Genomic DNA, 27,989 nt, shown 5'->3' on the forward strand with positions numbered 1-27,989 from the left:
ACTAACTGGCTGTCCTTGGCAGATCATTCCCTGCACTGTTATAACTTGACAGGAAAGTTATTTAAAATTTGGAAGAGAGCAAAATCCGTTAATGTGAGATACATAATCTGGTAATTTAGCAATGATGTCTATAAGGAAAGATGCCAAATGAGGAAGCAGTCTGATGGTGTGCACTCATCTTCCCAATTAATAACAGTCATGACACGTCTGCTACAGGATAGGATAAGGAAATACTCTCTTTGCACTGCATTAAGCCAGGAGGATTCATCTACAATTTCACTGAAGTTTCTCATTGAGGGTATGCCTATCATACTCCATTAGCTAGGTGGGGCTTTTAAGGGAGGGGGCATTTGAGACATAACTCAATTTAAAAGTTATAATTTGTAGCAGATAGTCATTTTAGGTTACAGTTGGAGTTTTATTAAGTTCCTATTTACTGTATATTTTTGAAGCCCATAAGTCTTAGTATTTATCTTATGTTATCCTGATTTTAATGGTAGCCCTTCTCTCCCACCTACCGCCCCCCTCAAAATATATTTTGAAATGGAATCGGTGGCCATGAAAATGTGCAACCTAAATGTAAAAAGGAAATTGAAATAAGTCTCTCCAAGCTCCAATTTGTTCCAGGGCTTTTTTTCAGACATCAACTCTGACTGGGCCAATAAGCAGAGCAAAATAAGTCGGAAATTTTGTTAACATTTTGCTTTAAATGTTAATGGCAAATCCAAGGCAGTTTACAAATCTACTTAAGAGTGAGTGCATTAGTAACTAAAATCACCGATCTGTTCTTTGCTGCCCCTGGAAGACAGACGCTTCTAGAGGACATATGCCAAAGGCACCCATTATGTTTTTAAATATTGTCAGAGAAGCCAGGCATTTTATTGATGGAGGTTTTGTTCCATCTGAGAAAAGAGAAAGCCTGTGTGGAGAGGAGTGTGTCAGGAAAAACGTTGCTGTTATTTCTTCACTCATTGCTTCTTTCTGGAAACCGTCTTAGATGATACATGAAGATATGTGTTTAGGTATATGCCAATGTGTGTAATTTATCCACATGTATAATTTGTACCAACTAACACACAGATGGTCACCGTCCAGGCATGCTTGACTTTGGAATTTTTCAGCACCAGAGCATTGTTAGGGGGAGATAAAGAGAGGAGTGGGGAGGGTCAAAGGGTAGAACCTGGTGTCTGAACATCAGGCCTGCCATGAGTGGTGTATGCAGGAGGAAGCCCTTTAAAATATAGGCCCCACCTAATCTGCTGGTGAGTTGGCCTTCTAAAGCTCATTTGCTCAGGGAATATTGTATTTGGAGGTTTTATGATTTTTTTTTCCTTTGCTGGGCTCAGGCGCATTTCACCCGGAACGTGTAGGGACCAAAGTCAGCTACGCGTACATCACAGTAAGTTGTCTATTGATTTTCCTGAATGAAAACGGTCTGATGCTGCTGCCCACTGGCTCCTAAAGCCTGTGGTGTCTCCTGCCCAAGCATCTGTAAGCCAGAAGAATGGTGTTTCCATCACTTGGGGTTTCCCCTTTTGCCCCCCCTGACTGTCCTCCCCCCTCTTTTTTTCTCCTTGCTGTTTCCACAGGTCTTAGAAAGGGATGATTCCCCAGTAATATCCCCTGCCCTGATCCAAGGTGCCACTCGGCCTCCCTCCCGGGCGAGACTGTTTCTTGTGTAACGCCGGCCATAGACAGAGACTCCGATGGACTTACACCGGGCAGCGTTCAAGATGGAGAACTCATCCTACCTCCCCAATCCACTGGCATCGCCAGCCCTGATGGTCCTGGCGTCCACAGCCGAGGCCAGCCGTGATGCTTCCATCCCTTGTCAGCAACCTCGACCTTTCGGTGTACCTGTCTCAGTAGACAAGGACGTGCATATTCCATTCACCAACGGCTCCTACACCTTTGCCTCTATGTACCATCGGCAAGGTGGTGTGCCAGGCACTTTTGCCAATCGTGAATTTCCCCCTTCTTTACTACACCTTCACCCTCAGTTTGCCCCCCCAAATCTAGATTGCACCCCAATCAGTATGCTGAATCATAGTGGTGTGGGGGCTTTCCGTCCATTTGCTTCCACTGAGGACCGGGAGAGCTACCAGTCAGCCTTCACGCCAGCCAAGAGACTTAAGAACTGCCATGACACAGAGTCTCCCCACTTGCGCTTCTCAGATGCAGATGGCAAGGAATATGACTTTGGGACACAGCTGCCATCTAGCTCCCCCGGTTCACTTAAGGTTGACGACACTGGGAAGAAGATTTTTGCTGTCTCTGGTCTCATTTCGGATCGGGAAGCATCATCTAGCCCAGAGGATCGGAATGACAGATGTAAGTACTCGGGTGCCTGCCCTCCCTCGCTCCTAGTAAGGCCTGCCTTCCAGTAGTGTTCAACAGGTCGGTGGTGTTTCTCATGCTGCTGATGGTGGGAAGGACCAGCTACTTCCTGTTCACTAGCTGTGCAGTGCTAACATTTACTTGTCTCCTGTCAGTGTGCATTCACAGTTCTTATGGGAAAGGTTTTTCTGAAGGTAGCCAGAGGCAAGCTGGCCTCACATTACCTTTCTCTCCAGGGCATGACTGACTTATTCTCTGGGGACTCTGGAGTGAAGGGGGGTGCCATAGATACACTAGAGTGAGTATCATTTCATTAGAAAGTGTAGGCTCCTGGTGGTGGTGGGCGGTGGGGGGCGAGGGGGAGTTGGCCCTGAAGAAACTCGTCCATCCCTCCTCTCTTTGCTATCCTCCTTATGTTTCTCTAATCTCGGTATTATTTTTAGCTTTTTCATTGTATCACATGAAGCAGACTCCACGTGATTTTATTTTAACAACTCTCAGGCCTCCTTGTCCACATCAGGCTATTTTTCAGAGAAGGACAAAGGTGTCGTCAATCACCATAAAGCATTTCAAACAGCTGTGTTTTCCTGTAATCGCAAGGCTAGAAAGCTAGCTTCTCTTGGGATTTAACAGGTTTGCTGGACGCTTATCCCGAGGCTCACTTTTAGGACTAGACACGGTTGACCTGTATGACTGCTCCATATTTGATGTTCACAACTATTATTAATTTCTGTTTATGGAACCACTTACTCATGTTGGGTGTAGGCTACACTCACTAATTGTTGGAACTAAACCTTTATTTGGAACTTATAAACTAGGAGAGCTGAACCCTGCAAACTTCTCTTCTCATATAATCGGAAACTAATTGTGTTTTGAAGCTTTTTGGCTGTGTGTAGACAGAGCAGTGTTCTTCAAGCCTGGTGAGAGTTTATGAACTGAGGGTGTTTTCCCACCCAATCCTTTGTTCTAAGATTTACTTCATTCTGTTTTCTTAAGAAAACTACATCTGAGGGTTGCTTTCCCCTCTTCTCCACTTTTTGTGCTCCTGTCCTCTCTATAATCACCAACACGAATATCATTTTTTTCTCTTCTCTTTATGACGCCGAGGAGAGTAATAGAGACATTGCAGCTCTCTCCCCTGTCGGCACTGCTTCCTCAGGCTGTCTCCTTGAATTAGGCACTGTGTTAACTTTCCTGCGCTAAAAGGCATCTGCCTAAACCCAGCGTACCTTTTCAATAAAAGTCATCATAAAATCAACCTGCCTTGTAAATCCATCGCTCTTTGGTTTTGAAATATGTTGCAAGTGTGTCTTTTATGTCAGCGTCGGTAAGCCTGAGACCTCCCCACTTAAGGGAGAAGGCGGCTGTGTGACAGCCCCAGTGCTGCCTCTCTCTCACTTCTGGTTTAGCTCCTCTTCCACCTTTGCCCTTGCTGTGCAGCTGATGTGTATGTTATGATGCTGCTTTTTGGATATAACTGCTGAACAGGGATTGGCCTCATGTCAGTCCATTTTATTTTATCCTCATTTTCATTTGTCCATGCAAGTGATCAAGGCCTGCTGTAATCTGACCTCTGGGCTAGGGTGTGACAGATTCTGCCCCATTTTTCCCTCCAAATAACCAGTTGAAAATGCAGTCCTCTCAAAATGAATATGCCACAAAGTAACGCCTGGAAATCAAGATTTCTTTCTTCTAACACATCCAGCTTTTCGCCATTTTTTCTGTCTTTTTAACCCAAACCCGTATCAGACACCCAAAGCAGGAGGAAGCTTGTTAGTCAAGTGAGAACTCATAGATGCGGATATCCATTCCCTCCTGAGTGTCAAAGCCATAACTCTTCTGTTTGCCTGGTTTGCATTGTGTGGTGGTGCCATCCCCCATGGAGATGGATCCCTCACACAGGAATACGCCTGGGTGGAGAAAAATTAAATGAGTCTGTCTCCCAAAGTGAAATGGAATTCTGACCTTGAAATTAATGAGATTCTGATCAGTAGGGTGGGGAAACTTCTTTATTTTAGATTGTAGTGTTATATAAATTGGAGCCCTTTCCCCTTTTATTATTTAAAAATCTTTCCTTTAGACAGCATTTTGCTTTCTTTTTTCTCTTAAACATTAAACCTATAGGTGTCTCTGTGTATATAGGATATTTGTATACCACATGATTTTTGGGAGTTCTATTTATGACTAATCTTTTACAAGAAACAAAGGTGGTGAGTGAAGAGAGGACTGTTACCTTGTGAGAACCCTACATCTGTGGCCTTTCCTTCTTTCCTCTTCTCTGCTAGGGTTCAGACTTCATGAAGCTATACTGTGTGGGTTACACTTGCACTTTTACTTTCGAGTTTGGAAGGCAAAAGAGCCATTTTTCTGCAGGGGAGGGTGTAAGAGGCACTGTGACAAAGTCCGCAGCAGTTTCCTTGGCTCTTGTCATATGCCGACATGTGTCGGAATATTTATGGTCTGTTTTATGTAAATACATATTTAAGGGCCGTTAGAAGGCCTGATTATTCCCACTAGATGCCTTTTAGGTCCTCCCTACAGAACCGTTTTGAAATAAGTAATATTTCTTAGATAATCGAGTGACAGGATACAAGACTGCTTCCAAAGGGAGAGCTTTAAGGGCAGATGGGGCAGTGAGGAGGGTGCGGGGGGGTGGGGGGGGGAGAAGAGAGAAGATAGAAGTGTTTAAAAGACCTAAGAAACAGAAAACAGAACCTTTTGGTCAGATTCCCAAAATTAGCCATGTACATTTTTGGGATTTTATTCTTAAATTTTGGAATTAATTTCTGATATGATCATCTCCTATTTCAGGATTCTTCATATCAATAAAATGTTTTTTATGTAATGCAGAAAAAGTGTCTCAATTAAATAAAATAGTAAAACTCCAGAATAAACATTTAGCATTAAGGTACTGCTGAGAAGGGTCAGTACCCGGGTATGTGTGTGTGTCCCTCCCTTACTTAGAGTAGAAGTTTTATGGCTGAGTTTTAGGTCAATGAAAAAATCAGTTTTACAATGGAAACACTGACAGTTTTTACTGTCATAGCCACCTCCTGCTCCCACTGCATCCATATGCAGATATGTCCACATGTGAGAGCATTTACAGACATGGTATACTGCACACATGTCCTTTCCTTAAGTCTGGGTCCCCATAGGCAGAATGTCTTGTGTAATTAAATGTGTATTTTTGTAGAAGGAAATGTGGCTTTTTGGGTAAAGTGTTGTCTCTCCTAGTAGATGATTCCAGTTTGCTTGCCTGTTCATCTATCTACCTGGCATCACAGGTGATTCTTGAGGTAGGTGCTGGGTTTTGTGGAATAAAGAAGCCTTTATTCTGCAGGACTGACTTATAATTCCTGGAAAAGGGGAGAACAGTTTTGTGAGAAGCGGTTCCATGGAGGCTGCATTATTCCCCAGGAAGGGGGCTGAGGTAACTTCTGTTTATTATCATTCCCTGAACTGGTCTCCAAGGCTTCTTGTCCAGGGAAATGATGCTAAAATTTATGGACCAATTACAAATAATACACGTGTGTCTTACATATGAAGTGTCTACAGATGTATTTCCCAGGGCTTTTAAAATAAACATTTCCTCATTAAGTAACTTTACAACAAAAGGGAAGATAAGTATTGTCTGCTGCCTTGTGCTAGAACCTATACATTTATTACCCTCTTAACACTATGGTGCTTACCATGTGCATTCCTTGAGTATTCTCTTGAGGCCACCCTGTGCCCAGATTCCTGTCTGGGTGACAGTCTTTGGCCAGCCCACCAGTCTGATCTGCCAGGCTGAGTGGTCAGCCCAAATTGGAGTTGGCTAGTCTGCATGCTCGCCTGAGGGCTGAGAGGGACCAGAATTGCCCTTGTGAAGTGATGGCTGGCCCTGCCTTCTGGCTCACTTCAGGGCTGGGTACTGGCACTGAACACATGTGGCCCTCCTTCCTTGCCCCTTCCCTCTGGCCAGGCAGATTCACAGGTGGGCAAGAAACTGCCTGACTCACAGCAGTTCCTGGATGTTCTACTTTATTCTCATCTTTGATGTATTTGAAAAGTCATTCTCAGATCCCCAAACCCCTGAGTAGGAGATGGTATTTTGTGCTCTGAGATGTGTCTTTATAAAGGCGTGTCACTGAAGACCCTAGGTCCTAAGAACCGAATCAAAGGAGCCCACACAGACCCAGGACAGGCCGGAAGGAGAAGGCTGGCTACACCTTGGGAGTTGTCTTAGAGGGAATTCACCTCCCAAGAGCTCTGGGACTGGGGTGGCATTAAGAGAATTGCTTTTGCTGGGACTATGTTTGGGGGCTAGTTCTTAGTTCCCCAGGCTCAACTCCTGCATTGGCGGCTGTGAAAGGGTCAGCAAATCACCAGAAGAGGTGGTTCAGATGGCATCCCCTGTACTGACTGCCTAAAACTGTTGTTGTTGTTGAGCTGCTCTGGGGTTCTCCTGGTGTCCCATTTCTCCTTCCTCGCTGGGCGCTGCCGGGAAGCACTCCTGTGATGTGTGAGGTTGTTTCTGGTTGTTCACTCCCAACACAGTCATAGAGACTCCTTTTCATGCTGCTGGGTTTAATTGTCTTGTTGGGATAAAGAAATGTTTGCACAGCTAAAGTGGGGCCGGGCTGGACGGGAGCAGTCCCTGATGGCTGCAGAGCCATCTGGCCTGGCTTGGCTTGGCTCGACTCAGCGCGCCGCCCGCCTGCCCGCCCGCCCGCCCGCCGGGCGGCTGGGCTCGCTCCCGCTCTAGCTCTCGCTCTCTCCCTGTCCTCGCTCCACGACGCGCCGCTCTGGTCGGCGGCTGCCTCCTCGCACGGCCGGAATGCCTAATCACCATGGTGAGAAAACGGACACCACCGCCGTCCTCCCTCCTCGCCTCGAGCCCTCCCTCCCATCAATTGTCATGCAGAAGTGATCCGGGCTGCCGTTTCCTCGCGGCCGCCAGCCAGCCCCTCGCCGCTCCCGGCAGAAGGGTGGCTGGTAATTGATCGTTTGGGGGAGGGGGCGCGAGGACGGCCGGGGCAGGGGAGGAAGGACTGCAGTGTGGGCCCTGCTGGCTCACTAGAAAAGGACACCACCACCACCCCCGGCCCTCCACCACTGACAAGGCTTTCAAGTGGTTTCCTAAATGTTGGTGACCTAGACGTCGTTCAGCCGGACTTGGAGGCTCCGGGAGAACTCCGGGCGCTGCCCCAGGGCCCAGAGCCGGGCGAGCCCCGCGTCGCCATCCGCAGCCTGGAACCGGGGCCCCGCCGACCTGGTTCCTGTCCCCGCCCCGCCTTCCCTGTCCTGCGCCCCTGGGTTTTGCACGGAACAGAGCCCTTGGTCAGTTTTCTGCACGCCGTCTAAGCGACAGACTGAGTGTGGGGATGGGGTGAGGGAATGGGGGCGGGGGGGTGTGACTTGGGAGGGGGCCCCGCCCACACGGATGTAGGAGTGATGGGGGACGGGTGGGAGGTGCAGGTGGACTTGTGGCTAAGTGATCAGATTAGGGGAACACTGTGCGGGGAGCGGACGTGGGGGAAGCAGGAGGGAGGAAGGGGTACGCCAGGACGCATCGATGAAGGAGGATGGACGTGTGTACACAAGCAACTAGATTTAGCTCAGAATCCAAGGACTTTGGGGTAACTCCCGTTAGGGTAGAAACATTTTCTCTGTCTTGCTTTTCAAATCTGTAAAACATTCCAGGGGATGTTTCCCAAGCCCAGAGGTTCGTGAATCCGCGGGATGGCTGGTATTCGGAGGAGGCGAGTCGCGGTCGTCTCTGACCGTCTGAGGCTCGCAGCCAGCACAGCGGGGCTCGTTAAAGTCCTGGCGATTTCTGGAACTCTTCCCACGGGAAGTTTTCCGGGGCTGCCTTCCGGTCAGCGACCCCAGGTTGATTATTTGGTGGTCCTTTTTTGTTTGAAAACAAAAAACACACATTGTATCCAAATAACAAAAGTTGCTCTCCCTCCCCACCCCTTTCCTCATTAGGCAGGGAAGAGGAAGCTGAAAAATAGAATTATATTTTTGTATTAGTTTTTCTTGGTTTTAGCTCTCCTTAATGTATCTTTCTGGTTAATAAATAGTAGCACTGTTGAAGTGTATTCTTTGAAATACTCAGGACTTGGAGTAATAATACATTTAATTGAGTTGTATTATTATAATTTTAAAAATATTTTTAACCTTTATTAATCACATCCATTTGGTCAATATATAGCAAAACACATAATGGAAGGTATTCTTTATAAATATTTGGGATTTGTAGTGATGACATATGATTGTAAAACCCACAATTTCTACATGGATATAACAGTTTTTGACTTTGAGTATTCTCTTCTAACACTTTAACAGAATTTCCCAGTTCTATTTTATGCCTCTCAAAGAGAAATGATTTACAGCCTAAAGGATAACATTGCTATATAGCAGTTCAAATGTCTTAATGTTTAAAAATACCATTTAAATTGTGGCATTTGAGGTTGAACAGAATGTGTATTTATCCTTTGCACCTGAAAGTGTGTACTACAGGATGGAATTAGTAAATATCTTTGGGGCAAGGAGGAGAATTTTCTACAAAAGAACTTTCACCGACTCAGGACCTGCGCTGGGACTATGACTGTAGATACGGTCTGAATCAGTAAACCTGGTAGATGCTAAGTGAACAGGACTAATTCATTTCCCTCAAGAGTGACCCAATAGATCGGACCTTTCTATTATCTTAATCACATTTTAGTTTCAGTGTTTAAAATAATTTTTTTTTGCATTGGTGCCAGTAACACTGAAGTGTTCAGTATTACTTGAGTACTGAATAAATTCATTATGGTGATTATACTCTAATTTTATACATTCATCAGTTTGCCATATATGAAAGGAAGAATTTATTCATGTTTGAGGTTTGATGGTGACAAAGGCGTAGGAATTTTTCAAGAGATAAGCACAAAAACATTTCTTTTCTCAAATGTAGACTTATTTTGTTGATTATTTGAGATACTAAAACTTTCTTAACTTAAAAAAATCATTTAAAATTTGCTTTTCTCTCCCAACTTTCTATACACTGAAGACTGGCACCCCGCCCTTCCCACATAATTACACCCTCTGTCATGAAGTCCACAAAGACTAATCTACTTCTGTGTATATTTGAGGGGTTGGGGTTTGAGGAGGGAGGGAAAGTTCTTATCTACTTAGATCCTGGTTGAAGCTAAAAACAGACAAGTGATATGGGGGTCTTGGAGCACATCTAACCATGTAGCAATTCAAACATTTGACTGCCAATTTCTCCTTGGAATGTGTTCTGACTGAAGATGACCTAGAGGAAATGAAAGTTGTGTTTTTGGGGGAGACATGGAGCTTCATCCAGTACATTTTTTCGGCAAGCTCTGTGCTTTTGGAAAGTCTAGAGCTACGTGTGTAGAAGGGACCACTTGGTACAGTCTCAGGAGAAATCAAGCCTAGTAAGCCTGAGTGTGACTCACCAGGCCAGGGTTGTCTTTTCCCACTGAAATTCATTTGCAGGCGGAGACTTACGGCTTTGCATCCATCTTAGAGCTGCAGACAGTCAGAAAACTGTAGGGAGGGGCAAGGGCCAGCCCTGGAGAGACCTTTGCTTTATTTTCAGAGGCATGATTCCCATTTAGGTACCAGCTAATCCTATGTTACTCTCACTTGACCTTGCCTTTTTGGGTTTGATTTACACCAACCGAGAGTAGTCTAGCATAATAAATATGTGTTAAAGGAATAAATGCTGTATTTACATCTCATCTTGACTCAACCTGAAGGTGCTTCATATCAAAGGTGGTGAGTTCAGCCTCTGAAGTAAAATCCTGACCCTTTAGCTTACTTGCTCTGTGACCCTGAGCAAAATACTTAACCTCTCTGAGCCTCAGAATGCTCATCTGTGAAGTGGGAATTATACAGCTTTAAAAGAATGTTGTAAAGGACTGAATGAGATTAAATGTAGATATAGTGCTTAGACCATTCTGTTCACATAAGAAGTTCAGTGCATAATGACTATTATTGTTTCAAGGACAGTCTGGAGGTATAATCTTCATTGTTAGAAGTACTGGCCTAAACACAGGGTCATGAGCAACCAGCGTGTAGACCAGAGGCTTTCACGTACTCATGCCTTATGGCAATATGAAAGAGGGATAGAGAAAAGCCCAGAGCCCTTTTCTGTGATAGCCAGCTGCTTCACCTCCCTTCGTTATTATCCATCCACCAGGATTAGCCCTGGTCACCCTGGCCTCTTTCTCCCTTCGTTTTATTTAGAAACAAGGCAATATTAAAGAAATGGAGTCTCCAAGTCAAAAAGGGACTCATAAGGTTAGATATCTAGACAGTGGCCCAGGTTAGAGAATTCAAAACTCACCATATTTTCTTATTCTGGAAATTTTTATTATCAGATATGGTTTGAAATAAATGGGCCATTAGAATTTTTGTGTGATAAGATTTGGGCTATATATAATCAGATTTGCTATAATGGGATTTGACTAGTATTAGAATTCAAAGTCCTGGAGTTTCTAGTATGTCCTTAAATTTTTAAGTTATATGGGCACTTTTACCCTCTTGCCTATATGAGAGAAATCTGTGAACCTTCCCCCATCTGTGTGTGTCACAGTCCTACAGCATGATGGATTGTCTCTGCTTGGGGGAGGCTTAGGATGGGGCTTGAAGGGGCCTTGTAGGTCAGGAGAGAAATACAGCGGCAGGACTGAGCTGGGGGTGGGGGGGAGCTGTTGGGGAGGGATTAGCAGAGGAAGGGGAGGGCTGGGCCTCGAGAGGATGGGCCCTTCCATAGTGTCTGTGTGCATTCTCCTAGGAGTAAAAGAGTGCTGTCCATTACCCAGAGCGCACAAATAAACTCAGTGTTTTTCTCTTTGTAGAAAGAAGCCCCATGGGGTTTGGGAATACTAGAGAATGACTCTGCATATCAGTGGGGGGTGGGGGAAAGAAGAGGAGGATGGGAGTAGGGAAGACCGGTTCTCTGCCTGAGGACTTTGGATTTGAGTCTATTATTAAAATATAGTAGCTCAGATTTGAAAAGTCTTCTACTTCCATATGTATGTAGAAATGACCATTGAAGGCCACTGTCTGATACCTCAGTCCGTACTGTACACTTCATGGCTTTATTTAAGAGATGGGGTTCAGGTCACTTTTGGGGGGCAAATGTCTCTGTAGTTCATAGAACACCCACTTCTCTATTGCCAATCCTTTCCACATACAGACACAAAGGTACATGGGAGGTAGGAAGGGAAATACTGAACATTCATTTTCAGTTTTAAAGAAAGGAGGGAAGTCTGGGACTTGGGCCCAAGTGCCAAGTCATAGTTGAGAGGGAATTCAGAAAAGGAAAAAGTGGGGTCTAAGAGGTAGATGGAGAGGTAAAAGCAGTAGCTCACGCTGGGGTAAGTAATCAGCAGGGCTGCAGTTAAGGCCTAGGCTTCAGCTTCCTTCCTGAGCAGTAAAATTACAAAAAAAAATCCTTAGAACAACAAAAGTCTGGACGCATGGGCTTCCTTCCTGACAGGCCAACCTGGTGGGGCTTCATTCAGACTGAGCAGCAGTCAAGGCTGATTTACGGGTAAGAGATCCCAGACAGACGGGTAGGCTTAACCCTTTTCTCACTGTAGAGACGCCTCTTTGCAAATGCTGCCCTCTTCTTACAACTTCCCCCCACAGTATGGGTAGCTTTTCACTGTCATGTTTTCACAATTTAAAGAGAATATTTGTTGCTGAAGGGCCTGATAGACTTTTCATGAAAAAACTGAGTCTATGAGAAGTTGAATGATTTGTAAGAGATCTTATCAAGTCTGTGACAGCACTGGTTTGCAGCTTGTGGCTGGTGGGAAGCTCAGGCTCTTGATGACATGGACTTTGGAGCATTACCCACCTTTGATCATGGGAGGTATCTCTTGGAATCTGTAATGGGATGATCCCGCGAGCCTCACCTCTGCCTCTATAAAATAGTAGAGTTACAGAGGGGATGGTGCTGCTTCATCTTAGGTGTGTATTGGTATCACTGCCAGAGTGCATGAGGCATGATAAGTTTCCATCTGATAGAGTATATGCACTCAGTTAATTCATTTAATCATACAGCTATTATTTACTGAGTACCTACATTGTTCTAAGCAAATGTACTAGATACTGTGGATACAATGATGAACAAGACAGGGGTGATAGTCCCTGCCCTCTAGAGCTTAAAGTTTAGCAAGCAGTTGCAGGATGTTGTGAAGTGTGCTATCACAGGGGAGTAAATAAGATACCATGGAAGCAGGAGCTCCTAATGTTGTCTAAGAGTTAGAGATGATTTTCTGGAGCAAGTGACCTTTAAATTGATGTCTAAAAATCAAGGAGGAGTTATTTTCTTGAACGGGCCAAGTGTGGCGGTTTGCTTTTCTGAATAGCTACAGATTCTGAGAGTGGAAGAAAGAACTCCAGAGCTGCCAAAGATGGCTCACAATAAAGTAAGAATAGAAATTTTGTCTTCCAGAGTCTAAGACCTGACCTGGCATCTCTGTAGTACTCCATCCCACAGCCAGGCATTCTTGACAATGTACATGTGGTGCTTATGTAGCCTGAGGCCTAGTATCCTATGGGTCTTGCTTTTAAAGTAACTTTCTAAAGATAAGTGACTATAAAATACTTTCTGATGACATATGGTATCTTAAAACCCATGAATACCAGAGCCATGCCTGGTGTGGAGTAGGAAATGTTTGTTGAATGAAGAAGAGCCATTACCCTGCTGAGGTTTAGTGAGGTAGATCAAGGGCCCATATCTTTTTCCTCAGCTCTATACTTTGTCCAGCACAGAGAACTGTTAGGTCTCAGAACCAAGAGTAACCTCTTGACCATTAAACTAAACTACATGAACCCAGGGTTCTTGGCGGCATTTCTTGGCAAAGTTTCCCTTGGGAGGTGCATTGCCCAGGCTCAGATTTTCATGAGGGAGGTTAGGTGCATAGTGCCAAGACTGTTGAAGAAAAAAAAGAAGGCAAAACAAACCGTTGTTCCTGCCTGGCACACGCTGGCATACTAAAAACAGCTCCTTCCAGCCGGGGCCTCGTCCTCTGCTGTCCCTGTTGTGGTTTTCCTTCCCTTGGTCTCTTATCACTGTCATCTTTCTACATCCACAGCACTTCCTGAGCTCCTGTATGTAGAGCTCTTGCCCTGTGCTGCTGGTGGGGGAGTCAAAGAAATAGATGATTCTTTCTCCTCTTGAGGGCCTTATGGTTAAGGTGAGTAATTAGAGTGTATACATGAAAATGAAACAGTAGTATAAAGCATCAGATGATAAGGGCTCTAGGGTTTCAGGAGAAGTAATCCCCACATTTCTCACAATGTGCTCTAAGGGCTACCTGCTTCCTAATCACAAGTGGTTGTGATGGGGGAGGAGGCAGGGAGGGGTGAGTAGAGAGTGTTATTTCTAATGCAGATTCTCAGTGCCCACACCAGACCTCCTAATCAGAATCACAGGAGATGTGGCCTGGAAATCTGTATATTTGGCAAGCAGGTGATTCTTACATTCCTTAAAGTGTATGAAATCACTCAGCTAAGGTGAGCATCCCTGAGGAGGAAAGTCTCCTTGGCCTTGAAGGAAGGGGAGTTAGGACTATACCCATCAAGAGGAGTCTGAATTCCATCCTGGAGCCTGGGAATGCTAAGAGTGAAGACTTGAGGTCTGCTGACAATACCCTTCCTTCTTCACTCTCCTGGGAGGGTGGGGCCATCTTGTCCAACTACCTCTAGTTCCTACCTCTTCATTTTTTGCTCTTCCTTGTGTTGCTTCCCTTCTCTTTCCTTATTGCTGATCGCTGACTGTATACACTCACACTACCCTTTTCTTGGTACAATATGGTAATTATGACTTGGCCCAGCGGAGAGGTTTGTGGTGCTTAGCCAGATGTGAGGGAGGCCAGTGTGCACTTCAGCGAGCCTTGGGCTCTAGCCAGCTCGTCTTCTCACTGCTGTTATACTGCCCAGAAGGGTCTGGAGAGGGTTTTTTGCCAGTCTTCTCTCTCCTTTTGCCCAGTCCTTACGCTTACTTACTTATGCTAAAATGCTCATTTGTAAAGAAATCAGGATGGGAGGGTTAGAGGAATCTCTGTGGCAGAATTAGTCACCAACACCTGCAGATTGACTCTCTGCTTCAAGCTTTAACCCTTCTGTGGACAGCTGCCATCAGGCTCAAGCAGCCCTGAATAGGGGGCCTGGTCTGAGGTTTAGCTGGCTTGGGGAGCCTGTACACTGGTGGTTGCTCTCATCAACCTTGCTGATGGAGTTGGGGGTGGTGTCCTTTTCCCATCATATTTATCCTTAAAGAAAAAAAATCACTTTGTACTGTAATTGCTTACCCTATTGTCCCTCTCACACAGGCTCATATCTGCCTCCTTGTATGACTATCCAGTGTTTTCCCTCATGTGCCACCTAACACAATAAATATTTGTTGTGAGACTAAGTGAACCCAGGATCAACATTTCTTCAATCGTTGCTGGACATTGCCAGCTGGATTTGCCCACTTGGACATGGTCTGAAGGACCACACAGGATCCCTCACAGGGCTGGGCACCTCCTGGCACATTACAAGTGGGAACTGGTGACTAGAAGTAGCAGTGCTGGGAATAACTTAGTGATCGGGCAAGACATGGAGCAAGAGGCTCTGGCTTGTCATTTAATAGCTGTGTGTCTTTGGGTAAGTTGCTTTGTATCTCTGAGCCTCAACTCATTTTCACAGTAAGAGGTGGTGAAGATCCCTTGCCCTTCCTTATGGAGCTGTGGAGTCAGAAGAGATAAGACAGACATGTTTTGTTAGCTAAAGGTAACCATGTAAATAACATACACACACAGACAGCACAAGTGCACACACACTGTGAGATACATTTAATCCAAGAACAGAATGTCTTAGGAAACTCAAGCAGTTTATGAAATACCTGAGTGTTCTACCTAGAGGGAGCCCTCCTACCTGCTGTTTCATCTTGAAGTTGGGCGCTGGAAGAGAAGCTGCATTTCCAGACTCTGGCTGCTGCCTTACTTTCTTAGGTGGTTTCCTTTCTTAGGTGGTTTGGAACAAACCTAAAAAGTTCTGTAGACTTTTTGTGAATGTCAGTTGGTGAGCTACTTTCTTTTACACAGAACATGAATTTTTCTGAAATTTTATTTTGCCAGATTCCCACTGACAGGAACTGACCCTCTGTCTTTCTTTGCAAATTTCAGAGCACCTTCGTTTTCTGTTACCAGGGCCAGCGACTCAGTTCCTTCTTTGTGGAGGGAAATGTTTTAGCTCAGAGGTATAACACCTGGGCTAAGGAATGAGAGGCAAAATCAAGGTGAGGAGAACTTTCTGTCCTAGAGACCTTTTCTAGAATAGCCTTCTCTGCCAGAGAGTAGGATAAGAGGGCCAAATCAGATTTGGAGGCATTGGAAGGGCTTTTCTCTTCCATGAGTGCTTTAGAAGTCAGAGCTGGGCTGGGAGAAATGGAAAGAGCAAGCATTTGAAAAAGGTTTTTCTTGTGCGGTAAACTTCATTGTGTGATTATTTAATAGACCATTAACAAGCAGATTCATTAACAAGATCTTAATTAACAAGTTCCAGGGTTATTCCTTCAACTTCCCAGGGGAACTGTTCTCCTCCTATTTAGTCCTGGAGACTTCCTATCCTTAAACTAACCATACCAGACGCATTTAAATTCAGTCTTTTTATGGCAAGTGACGTGACTGTGGGCATAGGCCAGAACAATGTCCTGCTTCTAGTAAGTAGTAGCTAACATCTTTTGAGCACTTTCTATCATCGCATCAAGCACTATTCTAGTGCTCTACATGTAAATATTTAATCCTCACAAAATCACTGTGAAATAGATATTGTTACTAACTCATTTTGCAGATGAGAAAACTGTGGCACAGTGTTTAAGCAATGTGCCCATTGCCACACAAGCAAGAAATTGCATTGGCGTGATTCAAAGCCATGCAATCTGTCACCAGAATCAAAGGGAAGAAGGAAAATCCTAAGAGAGGGAAGCCTCTGGATCAGATTCCCAAGGTAATAAGAGTCAAATAATAATTGTTCACTGTGTGCCAGACTCGATTCTCAGCCCTTCACATAGTATGTCAGCTTGTGTCCATACTTGAAGAAATTTTGGAGTCTTTTGTAGTATGGCAACAATCTGCTTTGAGGCAATATTTTGACCCTGTCTTACACCGTTCTCACTGCCTGCACTATGAGCTCCTTGAGTGGGTAGTATGTCTTATTCACCTGTTCCCATTGCCTAGAACTTACTACTTTTGATCTTAAAAAAATAAAAAAAAAAAACTTAAATTTGTCAGAGGCTGGTGGGAAAGTTGGGAGAGAGGAAGATGGCCAACGTCTGCTATCACCTTGTGCTCTCTGCCTTTGAATACTTGGCCTTTGACAGACATAGCCTTTCAAGAAGCGTTATCTGTGAGACAGGACGGGCTCAACCTGGTCTAACCCATCTCCTAGGGTTTTTTACAAGGTTGAAATGAGTTAATATAAAATGCAAAAAAAAAAAAAAAAGCCCTAAGAGCAGTGCCTGGCACAAAGTAAGCCTTCCACAAATTTAGCTGTTACAAGGACTTGGGCATAGATTTGTGGCTCATGAGCCAGGCATGTCCCTGGCCTCTACTCTTATATCTAAAGGTCAATGACTGGCAAGCAAGCCGTCATCCCTTATGGGCTTGTGCAGTGTGTGACAGGGCTTCCTGTCCCCAAAAGAATTCCCTAGGATCTGAAGGAGCTAGTACCTATCTTCTTAATTCCAGTTAAATAGCAGCTGGAGCAAGGACTAGTAGCACACACCTAGTGTCCCCCCAAGTCTCTTTCCACCAGCTTAATGATCCTAAAAGGCGGGGGGTAGAAACATCTAGAATGCTGCACCTGACTCCTAACTGGGGAAGGGCAGGAAGTCATCAGGACTTTATATGGGATAAAGAGCTTGGTTAGTTGTGTTCGTTCTCTCTGCCTTGCGCCAGCCACTCAGATGGCAAGGCGGTGGTCCATTTACTTTTGTCAACTATACTGGCGAGAGGATCAGGATAAAACTGCCTAGCATCAGGGAAATTTGAGTTAGAAGTAAATGGTTGTACTTTGCTTTATTTTTCCTCTCTTCTAATTACTTACATGAAGCTTAAGGCGACTTACACCTTTATAATCATGGGGGGAAAAAGACTTTTTTACTATCAAGATTCTCACCTCTTGCAGATATTCAACAAAAATCTCAATCTCAGGTGAAGACTTAGAAGAGCACCGGTTCTCACAACTGGCTGTTTCTGCTTCCACTCTGGTATCCACCCCCTGTCCCGCCGCTTGCGTTAAGGATAGATGCTTACAAACACCCACATTGGCCTTCTTCTTCCCAACTTAACATTTCTGTTCTTTCTAAGTAGCTTGGCCACAATATCACTTTCTTTAGCAGCATTCTAACTTCTAAGAAGCTTAATAGGCAAGGAGATTGTGGGGTCTTTGGCTTTTTCTGAGCCTCAGCCCTAAGTGGTTTATTCTATTAAGCTGATTCTTGGTGGGGTGGTTAGAGCTTTGCTGGATAAGTTGAGGGTGTTAGTGGGGGTTTGTTGTTATTGTCATTCCCACTTGTTCTGTGCCCACCCTCCACCCCATTCCTGCCCTGTGGTTCTGTTTCCAGAGCTCAGGAATGGAGGGAATGGTGAGGAAGTAAAGTAAGGAGCTGTTCTTAGAGGACTTAAGAGCTGGCACTGGGCCTCACCTCTTCCCCCTGCTTGCCCATTGGTTACTGCTTTTCAACCAGTCACTTTAGAATTTTGCTTTCTTCCCTTCCACCTCTAGCTTGGCCTCCACTCCAACTCTAGCTACAAAAAAAGGAGTAATGAGTAAAAGTTATGGACTGTTGTTTGAAAGAGGGAAACCTAGGTGTGAAATGTAGAATTAAAAAATAACAGATTCAACTCTAACAAAAGAACAATGCAAAGTTATTCTTGGTTATTCCCCCTCCCACCTCCAACATTTACATCAAGATTAATTTATTCCTTCCCATATTTTGACCCAGATGAAAAGTTTTTAGGTTTCTCTATTAACATTTTTTTTTCTTAGTTCAGCTGCTTCAGCAGGTTGGGGGCTCAGGGGAAGAGTGTGCATTTTATTGAATCATGTTGAGCTACAGGGAGATAACAAGGGAAATTTGTAAGCAGGAAAAATGAGGTTGCAGAGAATTGAGGGGAGGGAATCATGAGTATAAATTGTAGTGGGACAATATTCACCGAGAAGACAGGAAAAAACCCAAAAGGGATCAAAAGGCTTAAGGAAAGGAAAGAAAGCTTAAAGATAGAGGTGGGAAGACATTGGAAAAGTTGAAGCATTTCAATGAATGATGAAGAATTAATACACCATTGTTGATGAAGGGCTGAGAAAGCAGAGCCAAACATGTAGCTGGAGTGCATAGTGGTACAGTCTCTTTGGAGGCAACTTGGCAATATCCAGTTATGAAAAAGATAAATGAAAATATCTGTCATGGGGAGTCAGCTATAGAAATTTATTCTACATATATTTGGTGAAATATATAAAACGGTGTATGCCTTATTATATTGTTTTGTAATTTCAAAAAGCAAAAGCCACGTAAATGTGCACTGATAGGAAACTGGTAAAATAAGCTATGATGCATCTATATAATAAAATACTATATAGTGGCTTTAAAATCAGTTAGGACAATATGTGCTGTTATGTAAAACAAGGTACAGAGAAACTGACTGCTTTGTATAAAAAAAAAAGGACTCATACATATACATATCTTTATATATGCATATAAAACTTCTGCAAGGATGCAACATAAATTATTAACAGTTTCCTTTGGGGAGCATGACCAGGATAGAAAGTGGAAGTAATACTTTTTTATCTTATGTGCCTCTGTACTGTTTAAATAGTTAACAAATAGTGCTTAAATAGTTAACTTGTGCATATACTACTTTTATATTGAAAGCTCTTGTTTGTGATTTTGAAAAGGTAATTTGGCAGTTTGGAACAGACATGGACACTAAGTAAAAACTAGGGAAATCTACAAAATACGGACTTTAGGTAGTTAACAGTGTTTTAATATTGGATTATTAGTTTATGAAACATGTACCACGCTAGTAGAAGGTGCTAATAGGGTATGAGGAATATCTCTTCAATTTTTCTCTAAGTCTAAAGACTACTCTAAATGAAAGTTTACTTAAAACAGATAATTTGGAAGACTACATATAGGGAGGCCTACTACCTAACATTTAAAGATTGAGTCTTGTATAGATGAACTGATACAATTGAATGACCCCTCTAATGCTAGGACTAGTTAGTAATCAGTTCTGTTTCTTCCACATGATCAAGTGGAATCAAATGTTGCTGAGAAATGCTGAGAAATTTTTGAGAAATATCTGGCTTTTTGTTTGTTTGCAGAGCTATTCTTCTTTCCTGAGTTAGTTTATAACAGAGTTAACTGATAGTTATTTCAATTACATGAATGCAAAAGAGTACAGGCTGGAGCTGTATAGAGACCTAAAGGTGGTCAAATTCTTGCTACTATCTCCATCATCAAGTGAGTGAGAATGGTTGCTCAAAGAGCAGAAGTGAAGGGATGTAAGATGTACGTGGATTACCATTTTAACTGGCTTTGTTCATGGCCCTTTTTATGAGATTTTGTTCCCCTGGGAGTTGGCAATTTGACCAACTAGGTACAGGCCAGAAGACTGCGTCACTAGCCATCCTTAGTGGGGTCTCTTCCCACTATGTTCACTCTCAGGGCAGGCGGTGAATACTGTGGCTGCCTTCTTTGCAGGATTAGGGTCTAGAGAACAGTGACCTGTCATAGGCTCAAAGTGATTTGTGCCCGTCATTCTGTCTCTGATAGTAAGACATGGTTAAGACCAAGTAGGAGAAATCTTCCCTCTGAATTAATTTATATCCCTGCCAGAGGAAGACAGACTTGGTTTTTCCTTCCCATATAATAGAGGGAGCTCTCTGGGCTGCTTCTCAGTTGGCTGAGCTCCCACATTCAGAGGAGGGATCCTAAGTAGTGCTAGATACAACTGATGACTTCATTCTGAAATTCCCCCTTGCTTGGCTTCTGGGACATTATACTCCCATATTTTGGTCCAGTTTTTGTTCCCGGTATGCCTGTTTTTAACCCATATCATAGGCTGTATACTTTTTTTTTTTTTAACTGTGAAGTGTTCATTAGTAAGGTGAGCAGGATGCTACTGATATGTTAGTCTGTAGAGGAATTTTGAAACAATAATCAGCTGAAAATCGGTCCACCCTTTAAAATCATTATGTGCTGGCCATTTTTTTTAAGATTTATTTATTTATTCATATGGAACTGGGGTACAGGCCAGAGATGTGGAGGGTGAGAGGATTCACCAGAGACAGAGAGAGGAGCAGAACAGGCAGATCAACGAAGTACACTGCTGAGGGGAGCAGCGGGCGGGTCAGGAGAGGTCTGCCTCGCCATGTGGATCTCCTCGGGGTAGGCGGGAATCGAACTCATGTGGAAGTGCCTTTAGATTCTTAGTGCTGTGCTTTAACCCGCTGCGCCACCGGGAGGGCCCATGTGCTGGCCATTTTAAGCAATATCAGTTATAAAGTATTTATCCCCAAAATGTCTTTCATTGTTTGTGTTCTAAAATTTTTTGAATTTCAATAATGTACGTGTAGACCTTAAATTAGCTGACTTTACTTCTTCTTTAATAAACGTTGTATTCTATAAGGAAGAATTGGAAAAAATTCCAGTTATCCAGAGGTCCCCTAATATCTACAGATGGTGTGGGCTTTGAAAGTGAGCACCTACCATTTCAGAATCAGTTGGACACACTTAGGGCACAGTTCTACGTTTAGCTACTGTGAAGCTGCATATCACTGCAGGTAAATAGTGGATTCCAAGTGAGAGTACTTAATTGTAAAGATGGATAAATAAATTGCTATTTCAACTCTGCCATTCTTCGTAACTACTTGGTATTGTTATTTGTGTTTAAGTTTTGAAACTGCCAAGCAAACTACAAACTGAAGACATGATATTTTTGCTTGGTTTGTACAAATTTTAGTTCATCTACTAAATGGTTCAGTAAATTAGAGTATCTTTAAAATGAGATATTCTTTTAAAATTGTTAATCACCTATGTTAAAACTAAAGAATTAATCAAGAAAATTGTTACTATGATTGATTATGACATGATTGTCATAAAAAATGATTCTGTATGCTCGGTGTGCCCCTGGAGGTGATGTTTAAATGGAAATATGAGTGATGGGCAGGTGACAACCATGTTAAGGTGTGGGAGAAGGGTGTCTTGGTACAGAGGGGCTATGAGGTCTGAGGGTTAGGATGGCGTGAGTTTGGTGAAGATGAAGCAGTGGATGATATGGAGAGGGACCAGCTCTCTGCAAAGCTTTTAGATCACAGAGAGTTTAAATTTATTTCTGGATGCATCAGGAAACTACAGAGTGGCTAAAGCAGAGAGAAGTACCATGTTGTGATTTATCATTTAAAAGATTACTTTGGCTGTTGGTGAATAAGGGATTGAGAGAGAAAGGGTAAAAGACGACCTTTGTAATAGGGTATTGTAATCATCACAGTGAGGTAGGAGGAAGGAAGTATCTTAAGTTTCTTTAAATTTCTTCAATGCTTCCTCATAATAGATACTCAATAAATAGTATGTACATTTATAAAACACTAAGTGTCTTAAAAATAAAACCCCAAACTGTAACAGAACAGAGGCTGATTAATGTGGTGTTACACAAGAATAACTGGCCTTGGAATCCAACAGAGTAGACTTTGGGGCAGTTCATTGAAACTCTGTGAGCCTTGGTTTTCTTGTCTGCAAAATGGGGATGATCATACTTTCCTTTTTGTTTTATTGGACAAATTAAGTGAGATACTGTGTTTATACCATGGTATAAACATGCTCTCCACAAGAACAACTCAGTAGATGGTAACAACTGTGGTTATCAAGACATGAGAGTGTGGGCAGTGGGGCTTTGATGTGGTCACAAAACATCTGGTACTCCTAAAAATAGGAGAATCACTTTGGCCCTTTTTACAGTTGAGATGCTGTCTCCCAAATCTAAACTCTTGCTGACCTTTGAGCAACTGGGTTTTCAAGTCTAAAGATAAAAAAAAAAAAAAAGATAAAGAGAGCTGGACCTCTCTGGTGGCATAGGGGTTAAAGTCACAGCACTGTCACACTATCACCAGCTACTGTGACAGGAGTTCAATCCCCTGCCAGGGAGCTGACCCACATGGTACAGCAGACCCTTCCTGTCCTGCCCACTGCTCCTCTCAGCAGTGTATTTCAGTAGATCTGCCTGTTCTGCTCCCCAGCTGTCTCAGGTAAATCCTTTCACACACACATATACTCCCACCTGCACTGGAGGGGGTATGCATAAATAAATCTTTAGGGGGAAAAAGAGCATTTTTGAAAGAGAAAGTTGGGGAGAGGGGAGGTAATCTCTTTGAGCTAAATTCTTCCCAGATTTTAGGAGGAGTCAAATCTCCTCTCCCTTCCTTTGAACAGAGATGTCCTAAGGTGTGTGCTTCCAAAGTAACTATTCCCTGAAGCAAGTTTCCAGTTTTCTCTGCAAAAGCTCCCAGGGGCACAGTGAGCTCTAGTCTTGTACCTAGTTAAATGCCTCGATTAAGGATACAGTCAGCGCTGTTTAGCTCTGTAAATCATTTGACCCTCACCTAGAACTGCCCAGGTCTCCAGGGCCAGCCGGGAGGATTCTGAATCTTTGAGAAAAGTGGGAAGCTGGAAACTGCTTTTATCCTTAGTAGGAACATGACCACTTTTTGGGTGTGCTACAGTTTTCTTCTTTTTTAAGGTTTCCTTGTGTGTGTGTGTGTGTGTGTGTGTGTGTGTGTGTGTATAAGAGAGAATAATAGGAAGAGAAAAAAGGCCCAATAGTGTACAGAAAAATATGCACAAAGGCTGGAGGAGGGACTTGCAGGGGAAGACAAGGAAGTGATTTTGTCCAGTAAATCCCACTTGAACTGGGTTGTTTCTGAGTCCTGAACCTTTTGAGGTTCAAGTTGAGTGCACTCTTGACAAAACGTGATTTTCTGGTTCACATCAAAAAGGCTTTAAAAGACTTCGAGGTCTTTTCCTTAGGACATCAAACAGTCTTCAACAAAGCAGGGTGCTGATGAGATGTGTGCAAATGAACAGATTAAATTCTCCTGTGAAGATTAGATTCTCCTTAAGAAGCATGTGAAGTTGGAAACACGGAAGACAGGGCTCCGCCAAAACATATTCTCGGGGACCCCAGAGTGCCCTCATGGCCGGTTCCCCTCAGGACCTCCTGGGTCTGGAGGATGACCTTATTTGTTATAAGGTTGACATAGAAGCACCCAGGGAATTAGAAACTGAAAACAAACTCTTCTGTATTCTCTATCCCGCCTCAGGCAACACTTATGTCCCCCAATAAAAGGTGTAAATTAACTTAGAAAAGATAGGTCGGTCCTTTGAAAAATTGTCAGCTGTCTTAGTGGCTTAGAGCAGAATTTTGCTTATTGAACCAGCCTCAATCTTTAGAGAAAGAAGGGCTTAAATGTCTGCTAAATGCACAGGCTGACTTTGGGATTGGTGCAGCAAACCCACCAAGGTGGACTTTGTTTCAGAGCAAGACGGCTGGAAAACGAGCCGCGGAAGCTGAAGTCCTCTGTGGAGACGCAGCTGTGGGTAGGTTAACTGCAGGCACACGGTTTCTGAGCTGAGTGGCTAAAATATTAATGATCAGCTTTAAGGAGGAACAACTCTGACTGAGGCCACTCTCCTGAAGAAACCATAATTAGCAATTAAAATATATTTAAAAAACTGTTCCAACCAGCGGCTTCTAAATAAATAATTGTCACTGCTGATTGAATGTGCTTTATTTCCCTGTGTTTTTTTCTTTCTTATCTTCCCCCCCTGCATAACTTACAACCCTGTAAATGCTCAGTAGCTGTTAATATGATTCTGTCAATACGTTTACCATGGTGACTTGGGCTGTATTTGGCCAGCATTTGAAGAAATCAGTCACTGGTTGGAGGGAGGAAAGACAAGCTGTCGATATCCAGGGAGAAATGCTAATAACCCTGGTGACAAATCATCCTCAGGATTCTCCAAGGGTTAAGAAAAAGCACCTCTTAGACATGGGAGCTCAGGGCTAAGTGGTGGTGACTGGTTAGGAAGCACAGACATTAGCTGTCACGACCTGCAGTCTCCTTTTCATTGTCTTACTTGGCTCCTTTCAGAACCACAGATGAGTTTTTGGAGACAAATGGACTTGGTTAGGATCCCTGTTCCCCTGCTTTTTAAAACTGTGACCTTGAGTAAATGCCCAACATTTATTTTGTCACCTGTGTGTTAGAGACTGATACCTAGCCTTCTGAGGGTGGGGAAGGACATTTTTCACTGCTTCTCAAACTTTTCTGGGTAAGTACACTAATGATAAAGAAAATAAACAATTTATTGAATGCTTGCTATGTGCCAGACAATTCTAGACACCTGGAATACAGTAGTGAATAAGGTATATCCAGGTTCTCAGTAAGCTTATGGCTTCATCAACCAGGCGACATATTTCTGAGACCCTCTAAGACTCATTTAAGGGGACAACAAATCTTGCACCAGAGAATCTTGGGGAGGCCTTCCTACAGGCCATCTATTGTGATTTTAAACAGGGAATGAGTGAAGCATCTACACAGAGAGAATCATTAATATTTTGGCATATACCCTTGCAGATTTCCTTCTTATGAGTAGATAAGTAAGTCAACATAAATAATTTGGTGCAAGTGGAACCATACTAACACTTTAGCTTGTGATTTTCTTTTTTGCATATTTATTATCGATAGTACATTCAATGTCAATAAATATAGATCCATATCACCACTTTTAATAACTACTTAGTATTCCATTGCAGAGATTTGTATCATTTTTTAAAAAAGGTATATTTTTATTTGTTTATGCATACAAGAACTGGGATACAGGCCAGAGGTGCAGGAGGTAGAGTGAAAGCATTCTCCAGAGACAGGGTGGGGAGCAGAACAGGCAGGTCTGCTGAAATAGACTGTTAAGGCCAGCAGGTGAGACAGGAGAGGTCTGCTGCTCCATGTGGGTCAGCTCCCTGGCTGGGGATCAAACTCATGCTGCAGTGGCTGCAGATAACTTGATAGCACTGGGGCTTTAACCCCTGCGCCACCAGGGAGGCCATGTGTCATTTTATTTAACCAATCTCTCATCATCTAATCAGATTGCTTTCCAACTTTTTCACTGTGATAAGCAGTGCTGCAGAGCATCTTGTCATGTGTCTTTCTGATTATTTTCTTAGCAGATATTTCTAAAAGTAGCATTATTGAATAAAAATTATGCATACTTAAATTTTTATGGCTATGGCCAGATTACCTATTCCTTCATATGCATATCAACATGCTGTTAAAACTTTTTAATACTTGCCAATTTAACAGAAAGTTTTAGTTTTATTAATTTGTTTAATAAAAGTTATTTAATCTACACTTTTAAATTGAAGTAACGTTGCTTTGCAATCCTGTATATTTTAGGCGTATAGGTTCCCTTCTCTTCAAATATATATTATATCTCACACACTCACCACCAAAATCCCAATTTTGCACACATTTGCACTTAATTGTCCACCTTAGCTCATTGAACTTCCTCCCCTCTAGTTCCTCTCCCTCCCTCTCCTCCCTTAATCTCCATTTCTTTAATTGCTAATAAAGTTAAACTTTTAAAAATGTCTGTTGAGATTAATTTCTTTTTGAATTTCCTATTCATATCCTTTATCCATGGAGTGTCCATGTTTCTCATGCTGATTCTAAGAAATCTTTTTCTAAGAAATATATTAAGCTTTTTATCTATAATATATTGTATCAATACTTTCCCCCAGTTTATGGTGGGGTATTAGCATCTAACCAAGAAATAGATCAAGGACTCCTTTTTTTTTTTTAATTTTATGGCTTTATTTGATCGTCTGTTGTTAGTTCTCATGCATACTGACTCTAGATTTTATTAAAGTAGCAGCAAAGAGCTGACTGGTGAATCTTCATGATTATATTTTCTAAACAACACAGATAAGGCATGGGACATGCCTTATTCCTTTGGTCTAGACAGCTTTGTTGAGCCTGGTGTCTGCGTACACTTTTGCAGTTTCCATCTCCTTCCTGGCAAATTTCTGAATCTTTTTGAGTGCCCAAGGGACACACTTCTTGAAGCCCATTCCATGGATGTACTTGTTGATGATGTCTTCTCTCATTGATGGCAGAACTGCCCTTCTTAACACTCTTCTTTGTGGGAGCCATTCTGCCAGACCCAGATTAGAGATTAGAGAGTCTCAAATACTGACTTTATGGAACCCCAAATTATAACTTCAATCATGATCTTGTCCTTTCGATTCCATACTAGTGTACATGATTGCCCATCTGATTATCTTCAGTTGACTGTCTAAAAGACAAAAACATTATGTCTAAAAGACAGAGAGTCTAAGGACTATTTGAACTCTTGAAAAACAAACAAAACCTAAAATGATCTAGCTAGTTTTTCCCATTTGAGATAATGGCATCAGCACTTTCCCAGTGGCTCTGGCCCAAAATTAGGAATCACCCCTATTTCCTTTCACACCCACATATCTAAATACTTTATTATTTTTCTCATGTCTTTTTTTTTTTTTCAGGCCATAATAGCATTGTATCTGGCACAGATCAGACAGTGGTAAATAGTTGTAGTGGTTGTTGGTGTTATTTACTGTTATTGTGAGTATATGTTTGTTTGTTTTAAAGATATTTTTTATGCTTACAGAACTGGGGTATAGGCCAGAGGTGTGGTGGGTGAGAGGATTCACCAGAGACAGAGTGGGGAACAGAACAGGCAGATGTACTGCAACACTGCTGAGGGGAGCAGCGGGTGGGTCAGGAAAGGTCTGCCTTGCCATGTGGGTCAATTCCCTAGCTGGGGATTGAATTCCTGCTGCAATGGCTGCTGAGAACCTCATAGTGTAGAACTTTAGCCTGTTGCACCACCAGGGAGAGCCCCTTGAGTATATGTTTGTTTTCTTCATGTGAATTCTTTGAGGGGCCTGATACTTGGATGGCATATGCATTCTACTGGATGGTTAACTTCAGTAATGTTGCTGTAAAGTGATATTTGGAGTAGGAATGTAGAAATCAAAAATGTTAAATTTGCAGAGAAACAAACTGATTTATATCCATCTCATTAGGATGAAATTTTAGGCTCAAACTAATTCAAAGCAAAAGTATATGAGTAGATGTAATTTACTACATGTATGCTTAAGTTAAACATTTAAGCTGTAAAAACCTCACTTGGGAAAGTAACTCAAACCTGTTATATAATATTGTTCTTCATCTAAAAATAATTTAAGTTTTAGCACTGGATTATAATGTGTGTATGAGTATTACTGGAATGATAAAAATCTGAGGAACACAACACCATATAACCTTTGGTTAGCACCTTTGTGTGCTGCTAAAGAACTTGCTGCCATTACCATGAAATTGTGTGTGTGGTCCAGCTAAGACGTCCTTTGCTCAAAAAGAGTCTGTTTCATGGAGTACCCATTTTAAAAAATATTTATTTATTTATGCATACAAGAAGTGGGATGTAGGCCAGAGGTGGGGGTGGATGGGAGGATTCACCAGAGAGAGAGGGGAGCAGAACAGGCAGGTTGCCTGAACTA

At 42.8% G+C, this 27,989-nt stretch overlaps 1 protein-coding gene across 1 annotated transcript in view; it reads left to right on the top strand.

Annotated features, from left to right (window-relative positions):
- Positions 1 to 1,706: 1,706 nt before the first annotated feature.
- Positions 1,707 to 27,989, top strand: part of RNF220 (ring finger protein 220) — a 200,511-nt gene continuing 174,228 nt past the window's right edge. Inside the window, exon 1 of the mRNA XM_012722250.1 lies at positions 1,707 to 2,331. Coding sequence (XP_012577704.1) covers positions 1,707 to 2,331 — 625 coding nt within the window. The remainder of the gene's footprint in view (positions 2,332 to 27,989) is intronic.

The sequence above is a fragment of the Condylura cristata genome, unplaced genomic scaffold (assembly GCF_000260355.1).
Source record: "Condylura cristata isolate star-nosed mole 26May11 unplaced genomic scaffold, ConCri1.0 scaffold00008, whole genome shotgun sequence".
NCBI classification, from domain to species: domain Eukaryota; kingdom Metazoa; phylum Chordata; class Mammalia; order Eulipotyphla; family Talpidae; genus Condylura; species Condylura cristata.